General features: G+C 60.2%; 1 protein-coding gene across 1 annotated transcript; it reads left to right on the top strand.

Moving 5' to 3' along the window:
* Window positions 1-364: 364 nt before the first annotated feature.
* On the top strand, window positions 365-8894 carry LOC104167097 (actin-binding LIM protein 3-like; the record flags this gene model as incomplete). Its single annotated transcript, XM_009707232.1, has 6 exons — window positions 365-502; window positions 3079-3262; window positions 3667-3779; window positions 6299-6425; window positions 6565-6658; window positions 8769-8894. Coding segments are annotated over 6 exons (782 nt in total), but the record flags the coding sequence as incomplete, so codon positions are not given.
* Between the last annotated feature and the right edge of the window lie 789 nt (window positions 8895-9683).

The following is a 9683-nucleotide window of genomic DNA, read 5'->3' on the forward strand; positions in this document are numbered from 1 at the left end:
GTGATGGTGCGGGTGCCTGGTTATCCATGCAGGGACAGGGAGCAGTGCCCAGGCACTTGCACTGCACAGCACTTAGGACTTGCAGACCTGTGAGCCAAGCATGGGTAGTGGCTTTTTTGTGGGGACAGGGAAATCCCAAATCCAGACAGGGATTTGCACCCAGCTCAGAGTCACTGGGCTCCAGCAGAGTCTCGGCTGTCCTTTGCCCTTAGCAATGGCCCGATTCTGGCTGCTGTGTCACAGTCACCGCAGGGCTTTTCTGCAGCTGCCCAGCTGAGGTCAGTGTCATGATACCCGGCGGTGTCCCGAATGCTAACAGACCCTTCCCCTCTCTCGCTTTTCCCTCCCTCCTTTCTGCCAGCAGTTCCCTATCAGCAAAACCCCTACACCCCTGGGAGCAGCTCCACCGTCATCCAGTGCTACCGCTGCGGGGACACCTGCAAGGGCGAGGTGGTGCGTGTCCAGAGCAATCACTTCCACATCCGCTGCTTCACCTGCCAAGGTAGGATGGTGCCTCCTGAAGAGCTGATGGCCAGGTTGTCCTGTGGCCCTGGGTGCAGTCTGGAAAGCAAAAGGCTGGGGACAGACCTACCTGACCCCACTGAGATGTGGTCACATGCCCGGGGGTGGCAGCTTCTCGCAGGGGTGGATGTGGCACGGTGTCGGTGGGGAGGTAACGGCACAGGGCTGGCGTGGTGCAGGCAATGTCCCTGCGTGATGGCAGAGCTAGCAGGCTGTGAGCAGGGGTGGCCGAGACCTGGGCACTGTCACTACCCTCAAGCTGCCTGAATGCCAGCAACCCATGGTGCACCAGTCCCAAACATACCCATGACCCATCTATGATCTGGGGGGGCCACCACGTCCTTCAACTGCCTGCCTGCCCCCAAATTAGGAGGAAGAGGAGGTGTCGCCAGCCTGGCTGAGAGGCAGCAAGGTGGGGAAGATGCTCGGAGCAACTCCTGATGGGGCTGGGGGTGGGTGATGGATCGCTGCCACCCACGCGTGGGATGCGACCAAGGTGCCGTGGGATGCTGTGTGCTGCAGCTGGGGCTTGGCAGTCCCCAGGGGCTGTCAGAAATAGAGGAGAGAGGTTGCTTGAATCCTCCCTGAGCACAAGAGGAGAGTGGTGGAGCTGTAAAAGCTAACGGCCCAGACCTGACGGTGAAGGGCTCCTTACCATGTTTATTAAAGCAGCTGCTCACAACCAGGCCAGTGGCTGTTTCTGTAGGCTGTAAAGCATCCCATTACCAGGGCTTTTTAGAGGTCTCCAGTCTTCCAAGCTCACAGCACCTTGTGCTAAGCGGGACATAAATCCCTGTCTCCTTGGCCATGCTTTGCTGCTCCTCCCCAGGGAACAGGGAGCTTGGCTGGGGTGGACTCTTCCCCTGGGCTGTCACCACCCCTACTGCAGCCCTGTCCCCTGTGGCGTGGGCAGCCCCAGATCCTGGGCTGGGGTGTGGGCCCCAGGTTGCCCTCGGGGCTGACCTACGCATGTGGGACACTGCCGAGTCCCAGCTCGGATGTAAGGGATCGAGTGGGAGCTGCGCATCCAGACAAAGAGCTCAGACACCCGTCGGCTTCAAAGGGTCCAGGAGCCAGCAGGGAGAGCTTGGCAGTGCTCGCTGCCTGATTTCCAAGTGAAAGGGAATAAATAATGAGAGGAAATCCTCCTGTCTCACCTTCCCTCACAGCTCTTACCCCCTGCCACCTCTGCCTGGCTGCCGCTGGTTCTCACGCCAGCCCCACGGCTTGTCCCTGACATGTCCCCGGGAGCCTGGTATGGCTAATGCAGCCCCTGGGGCTGTGCTATGGGTCCCACAGCAAACAGAGCCTAGACCTGCCTCGTTTTTTCTTGCTTCTGCTTCCTGATGCTATCCCAGAGCTGGTGGCCTGTCCCTTGTCACTGACAAGTAAGTGCTGGCAGGCTGCTTCAGGGTGGAGTGGGTGCTGGCCCTGTAACCCCCAGCTGTCTACCCGCAGCTCCAGGGAGCAGCTTTGCCCGGGGATGCTCTGCGGGAGAGGGGCTGCATCGCTGCCCCTGTGGGCCCTGGAGCCAGCAGGTCCAGCTCTGCCCTGGGGAGGGTGGCTGCTGTGCGGGCTGGCCCATGGGTACAGGTGAGGTGTGCAGGGACAGGACAGAGGGGTGCTTGGGGGTGAAGGGTAAAGCAGAGACCAAGATGGGCTGTGCCAGCGGGTGCTTGGGTGCTCAGTAGTTCCCCCGTCCACCCCATCAGCTTGCAGGACAGGTGATGGACATTGTGCAAAGGCCCCAGGACTTGGTCCCCGTGCCGCTCCTGAGGTGCCTTCCAGGCTCTGATGCTCTTGAGGTCTCTCTGTGGATGGAGAAGACGTAGGAGGGAAATGACACTAAGGGCCAGGGCTTGCCACGTCTCCTTGGATTACTCTGATGGGCTGTGCACCACCCACAGTTCCCACAGCAGGGAAGGAAGTGAGGTTGGGCTGGACACCTATAGAAAAACAAGCGGTGAGAGCGCTAACCCCGGTGTGTCCCAGGACCCGTTTCCATTAAGGCACGGCTTCATATCCAGTCCAGGGAGTGTAGATGGCTCTTTATGGAGAAGGCCGTGACCCAGGGTGTGGAGAGCACCTCTCCCCAGCTGTCTCTAGGACATGCCCAAATCTTCGCCAGTCCTGTTCTCGGCTTCCTGATGCCATGAGAGTGTCAAATGGAGCGGCTGAGCCCTATCCAAGTGCTGTGGGTCCAGGAGGGGATGCCCCGGGCACTCCTGGGCTGTTTGTGGATGGTGAGTGGGGGCTGCAGGGGTTCCCTTCCCGGTGCTGGGGTTTGCTCTGGGAGCGCCCAGCCCTGTCTGTCTGGGCAGCACCATCCTGCACCCCGCCACAGCCCGACACTGACATCTTGTGGTGCTGGGGAAGGCCCCAGCATGTCTGGTGGGAGGGGAAACCCTCTGAGATACCTGCAGAAAGCTGGGTCTTGAGAGATGCCCTGGGACCACTGCTGGAGAGGCAGGAGAGGTGGGCTCGGAGATCCTGGCCAAGCCCTGGGGCTGGACCTGCCCGCTGCCCCCTTGACGGGTGCGTGTCCTCCCCTTGCAGTGTGCGGCTGTGACCTGGCCCAGTCGGGCTTCTTCTTTAAGAACCAGGAATACATCTGCACCCACGACTACCAGCAGCTCTATGGGACCCGCTGTGACAGCTGTGGGGACTTCATCACTGGAGAGGTCATCTCTGCCCTGGGGAGGACCTACCACCCCAAGTGCTTCGTCTGCAGCACCTGCAGGTGAGCTGAAGCCATCACCAAGGATGCATGCCATCCCTGCAGAAGCTCTGTGCAGCCCTTGGCTGTGCACCAGGGAGAGGGCTGTTCATTAGCCCACAGCCCCTTGTTCACCACTCAGCACCGCAACAGGCACCTCCTCTGCATTTTCTTAGTGGAAACCCTTGGGAGGCAATGAAATGGCTTCCCTTTGCAGCCTGGAGACCTGCTGTAATACCTGCCTTGGTTCTCCTGCCCCAGCACATGTGCACACTCCCTGTCTCCCCTTGTAGCTCTTGCCTGGAGCCCCTCTGCTCCACGGCACCGCAGGTCCCTCTGGCCCCTGGGGAAGGAGCTCGGGGGCAGCCCCAAGCAGTGCATGGAGAGGGGTGAGCAGCTCACTCCTCCCCACCTCTCCTTGGCCATAGGAAGCCGTTCCCCATCGGAGACAAGGTCACGTTCAGCGGGAAGGACTGTGTCTGCCAAAACTGCTCCCACTCTCTCATCAGCACCAAACCCATCAAGATCCATGGGCCCAGCCGTAAGTTGACTGCTCTCGTGTTACGTGATGGCTGCAAGGAGATGGACCACATGCCCCTGGACAGTGCTCGGGGAGGTGATGGGGTGGGCTTTGGGGTCAGCGTGCAGTGCTGCATGGAGGCATGGGCGTTTGCAGAGGTTTTGGAAGAGGAACAGGGTAGTCCTGCAGCTCCACCCAAGATTGCAGGTCACTGCTGGTTTCGGAAACTCCCTTGGTGTGTTTGTGACCTGGGCAGGTGCTTCCACCCTGGCAGGCACTGTCTGGGGCAGCGGGGAGGTTTTGGAGCTGGGTTTGCTCTGAGGCAGTGCCCAGATGTTGCTTTGTGTCCAGCTGCACCAAGGTCTGTGTCCAAGTGCCAGCCCCAGGACTGCTCTCCTGGCTTTCCTAACCCTGGCGTTACTCACTGCCTCTACAAGCACTGAAAGGCTCCTTACGCTCATCCTCTTGCACTGATGAACCCGAGCTAAAACTCAGCAGGAGCAAAGGACAGGCTCTTTGGGTGGATTTGGCCTTGCTTTTGATCCCAGGTTGTTCCTTGGGATACCCTCCCTTCATGCCATGCTTTGTCCCCCTCCCAGTTTTTCCTTGCTGCTGGCTCTCTGCCCTGGGCCACTGTGGAGCATCCCATGGGTGCTGTGCTTGGGGGCTGGTAGAGCATCCCTGTGACATGGAGCTGCTGCACGCAGGGCTCGCTTCAGCCTGTGTCTGGAGCAAGGGGACTGCAGCATTAATGTATGGTCTGTGCTTCACTGTCTCCCATATGCCCCATGTTTGCTGCAGTCAAGTCTCAGGGGAGCTGTCTCAGCGCAGTGCGTGGGCAGGTGGCAGAAGGCAGGGAGAGCTGGGAGCTGTGCCACTCCGTGGTGCCCAAACCCGGCCACGTCAGCAGGCTCAGCTGGGGCCCTTGCTGCTGCGGCTCAGCAAGCCCTGGAGCATCAGTGCCTGAAGCAGAGTCCTGCAACCAGGGCTGGGACCCAGGACTGTGGTGTCACCCATGGTCCTTGTCACCCAGTCACCATGGTGGCACTGGTGGTGGCTGTTTGGGTTGAGTTACGAATAGGTGCTGATAGGTCCCTGGGAGTCCCCCCAGGCTGCCTCCCCCGAGCTGTCACCATGGCCTTGATGGAATTAGGGGATGTGGCAGGGTTTGACCGAGCCCCAGCCAGAGAACAGGGCTTCCCCCATCTTCCTCCGTCAGCACCCTGAGCTGCCCAGAGGCAGCAGCACCCCGCTGCCTCCTGTAGCAGGGGCAGGGGAAGGGCAGCCACACGCTCTGCCTCTCGCCTGCCTTCCTCTCCCTTCCCATCACCTTCCTCTCACTTCCCACCAGCGCTCCTCCCCAGCCTGCAGAACAGGGTTACCTGAGGGCACCATGCTTTATTCATGGGCGGCTGCAGGCACCAGCCAGATGCAGCGCCTGCCTGCCTGTGCCCCTTGCAGCCCAGGTGGCCCTGGCAGTGCCACCCAGAAGTGGTGGCAGGGGAGGTGTGCCTGCTGGAGCCTGTGCTGGTGCACTCTGCAGGGAGGGCATCCCTAAAAGAAGGATGCTGAACCTCTCTCTGCAGCACCCAGCCCTGCGAGCAACTGAAAAAACAGCAGGACCTGTGTGAGAGAGGGAAGGGATCCTGGCTCAGCTGAGCTGGCCAGCCTGCTTTTTACCAGGGGTCAAAAATTGTCACCCCTTAGCTTTGTCCAGCGGGCAGAGACTTGGTGCAGAGCTGCCTGGGGATGAGCTGAGTGGAAAAGCCTGCCTGCTTAGAGTGCCTGTGCCGTGCTGCTGCACCTTGCTGGGGCCGTGGCAGGGAGAGGGTTAAGGAGAAACCCCATCCGGGCAAACCTGCTGCCCAGGGGGAGAAGAGGACAAGGAGGAGTCAAGGTCAGGGGTCCGAGGCCCATGTGCTTCCTGCTCCCAGCCTTGACGGGAGCCAGGGGAAGTGGGGAAGGAAGGGAGTCTCGTAAATACTGCAGTAGGTCCGGACGCGGCTGCCGGAGAGCACAGCCCTTCCTCTGCTCCGCTCACTGCCGGACACTTCCTACCGCTCCCACCCCAGAGGGGAGCCCCCGGGGACCTACCAGGGCAGCATGGCCCCAGCAGCCCACGCACTCGCCCTGGTTCAGGCTCGCTGCCCAGCAGGGAGACCCAGATCTGTGCTGTGGCAAGTGCTTGGCCGAGGTGGCTGGGTGCCAGCGGTGGCTCAGAGGTCCCAGCTCAAGCAGAAGGCTTTCCTCCTGGCACCTTTGCTGGGAACAAGCAGAGGTGGCGTGTTCCCATAAAGAAGTGATCCCCAAGAAGCTGTCCCTGGAGTGGTCTCGGGAGCAGGGTGTTTATAACAGCAGCATCTCGTAGAAGAGAGGGTCTTCTGGGGCAGGGCTTTCTTCTGGGTGTGAGGGGTGTGCCAGGTTAAATGGTCAGGGTGCCTTGGCGTGGGCCAGCAGATGTGGGTGTTCCTGCCACGCTGCCGAGCCCCTCGCCGGGGAGCTGTGGTGGTCCCACACTGCCCCCACTTCTGTCCCCCCAGACTGCGCAGGCTGCAAGGAGGAGATCAAGCAAGGCCAATCCCTCCTGGCCCTGGAGAAGCAGTGGCACGTCAGCTGCTTCAAGTGCCAAACGTGCGGGATCATCCTCACCGGCGAGTACATCAGCAAGTGAGTGCCACCATCCTGGTGGCAGGCTTGGCTGTGCTGGCCATTGCTGGGCTGCAGCCCCCCGGGGCTGGGGCTGCAATGAGGGGGTGCTCAGCCCGGCTGACCTGCCGCTCACCCTCTTCTCTTCCCTCTCCCAAAGGGATGGCATCCCGTACTGCGAGTCTGACTACCATGCCCAGTTCGGCATCAAGTGCGAGACCTGCGACCGGTACATCAGCGGCAGGGTCCTGGAGGTGGGTTCTGGGGCTGCAGCCACCCCATCCCAGTCTGTAATAGGGACCACATGTGTCCCACCCAGAGGTGCATGCCTTGGGGAGGCGTGGGAGTTTCATCATCCTGCACCCTTGTCATGCTATCCTCAGTCTCTTGGGGCCATGGCTCTTCCTGCGGTGGGTGTGTGGACACAGTCTGGCCACCTTCTCTGGAGGGTGGGAATGGGGGAAGGAGCAGCAACATGCTGCAGACCTTTGGAGAGGTGGCTTGAGTACTGGAGCTCCAGAAGCACCCAGAGAACGTGGTGGCCTGGGTGTGCTGGGACATGTCTGGAGCCCAAGATCTGGGGACACTAGCCTTAACCAGCTGCTGCCATGCCTGGCTTTGGAATGTCCCCACCACTCTCACCCCAGCCCCGCTTGTGAGCGTATCCCTGTGCAGACAGCCTGCCTGTTGCCTTGGAAACACATCCAGCACTGCATCCTGCTGTGGAGCCCACAGGGGCTGCAGCACCCTGCCCACAGGCAGCCATCCCCATGGCATACCCTTTTATAGGGCAGCAACTGGAGCAGGGGGTCCCCTTCCCTGGGCTGAATCCAAAGGGGGCTTTGCTCATCACATTGCTGGCCAGCAGGAGCTGCTCTGGCAGAGCCACCAAGGGAGGCAGGGATCCCATGGGAATCCCACAGCAAGGCATGGGTGCAGGTGGCTGTGGAGCATGTTTTGGGTGATGGTGGAGCTGCACAGCTGGCGAGGGGAGTGGAGGTTGCTTTTGGGGAGGCATGGAAAGGTCCATCAGGGCTGGTCCTTCCCATCAGCCAGGTAGTCATGTACTTCCTGTGGTCCCTGCTCCTGGAGGTGAAGTGTCCTGTCATGCTTTCTGTTTCTACCCCAATGTTTGTAGGGGGGGGTCGGGGGCAGAAGCTAACAAATCCAGACTGAGGGTAAACTAAAGGCTTAGGAAGCAGAGACAGATGTCAGAATGAAACCTGTTGTGATTTTTAGACCCCCTGGTGACACTATGGAGCTGGGCTGTGGTGGCGTAGAGAGGCAGCGATGCTGAAAGCATCAGTCACTCCTGAGACCTTCCCTTCTGCAGGGCTGAGCAGGAGGGAAGTGCTCCTGGGGCGGCATTGGCACCCACATCTCTGCCATCCCTAGACAGTAGTGGTAAGGAGCTGTACGCCAAAATCAGAGGTACTGTGGGTCCACAGCAAGCCAGACCACAGGTGCTGTGGGCTGGAGTGGCAGCGGCTGTGTAGGTCTGCAGCCTGCTGAGAGCTGTTTCAGGACATCTCCAGCTTGTTTCACTCACAGTCTACCAAGAAGTGGTCACCTCCTCTGGTCCTGCTGGCTAGGCTGTCTTGAGAGCACCCAGCCTGGCCAGGGAACCTTTCCTGAAGCCGGAGCCAGGAGCCCTCTAACATCTTCCCCCTCAGGACCCTGCCTCTGCCTGGGAAGGCTTTCTGCTGACTCCAGGCTTCGGCGGCAGTCCCAGCTCTGGCTGCTGTCAGCGTGAGCTCAGGACTGCAGCGGCTGCGGGGGGCCGGCTGCCCATCATGGGGCCACTTGATCAGCAAATGCCTGAATGCAGCATGATGAAGCCAGAGGCTCCCGTGACATTGAATCCCTGCTGCTGCTCCCCTGGCCAGTCTGGCCCCCCATAACCCCGTGCCAGGACAAAGCATCCTCAGCCACCCCAGCAGGGCAAGCCGGCTGGGTGTTCCCTGGTATGGGATGTTCAGTGTGTGAGGGTGGGTGACAGGAGCCAGAGAGGACCTGGGACACCTGTCCCGGGCTCAGAGGCTGCTGCCAGCATCGCTTGCGCCATTGGGCACCGCTGCCTCTGAGCCACTTGTTGCACTGCTCTCAGGTTTTTCCTCACTTGGTGCAACCACAGCAAGAGTCGGGACAAGCATAGGGTGTTCCTGCGGCAGCATGTCTGAGGGGATGGGCAGCGAGCAGCTCTGCAGGGCCTGACAGGTGAGGGGGTCGCAGCAGCCCACCTGAAAGCTGGAGATGGCCCTGGGGTGGTGATGAGGGGACAGCCTTCCCTGCTCCCCCTCACCTCCATCTCCCCTGGCTCTTCTCCTGGCAGTAGCTCTAGTTCTCTCCGCCTTCCATCCCCAGCTCTGCTCCCAGCATCAGCTCTTCCTGGCTGGAGGGGACAGCCAGCGCTACCTGCCCATGCTGGGCCATGGGAAGAAGCTGACTGAATCCCACGAGATGCTCCGGACAGCAGTCATCTCGCATTAGCACCTTGCGTGCCACACCACGCCCGGGCATGGGAGCCCTCCTTGTGCAATGGGACTCCGTGGGCTGGAAGTAACGTGCCTTGGTGCTGGGGTCCCCGCGGGCAGAGCTGAGGTGCCACCTCCTTGCAGGGACCGTCACGGAGTCAAGAGGAGCCTAGGGTTTGGGTGGCAGAGGGCTGTGCCAGGTGAGCACCACGGAACCTGCGGGCACCTCTTGCCTCCGCGCAGCCGGGGCTGAGCCCATCCTCCCCGGGTACGTGCCTGCTTGCAGTACTAAATGATCTGTAAAACCAGAGGCTTTAACTGTCTTCTCTGGCAGAGCTTGAAACGGAAAGGGTGCCTTTAAATAATTTTAGGCATTAAGGAGCCTTCTTGTGCTATCCTGGCAGCCTCCAGGCTTTCCCCAACCACTCTGAGCTGCGCAGCCAGGCTTGGATGATTAATGAGTCTGTAAGGGACCCCAAGTGATAGTGAGCAGATCTCTTCCCTTGCAGCCTCTACCAGCCTTTTACGAGCTGAGTTATTAACCAATATAAAAGGAACAAGGTTTGTGCGTGGTTTGGAGAGGTGCTCCATGAGGAGGAGTAGTGGGTGTTGAGATGTTGGGTGGTTTTTGGAGGAGGTCTGCATTGAAATGGAAGTGGGGACTGGGCTTATATACCGCTGGGGGAGCAGCCAGCCTTCCTCCTCATGCACATCCTGGTCTGCAAAGCATCCCCTTTTGGTACGGTCTCACCTGTGACAGCAGCCCATGTAGTCTAGATAGGAAAAGATGTGTGTGTGTATATAT

The sequence above is a fragment of the Cariama cristata genome, unplaced genomic scaffold (assembly GCF_000690535.1).
Source record: "Cariama cristata isolate BGI_N322 unplaced genomic scaffold, ASM69053v1 scaffold32119, whole genome shotgun sequence".
NCBI lineage: Eukaryota > Metazoa > Chordata > Aves > Cariamiformes > Cariamidae > Cariama > Cariama cristata.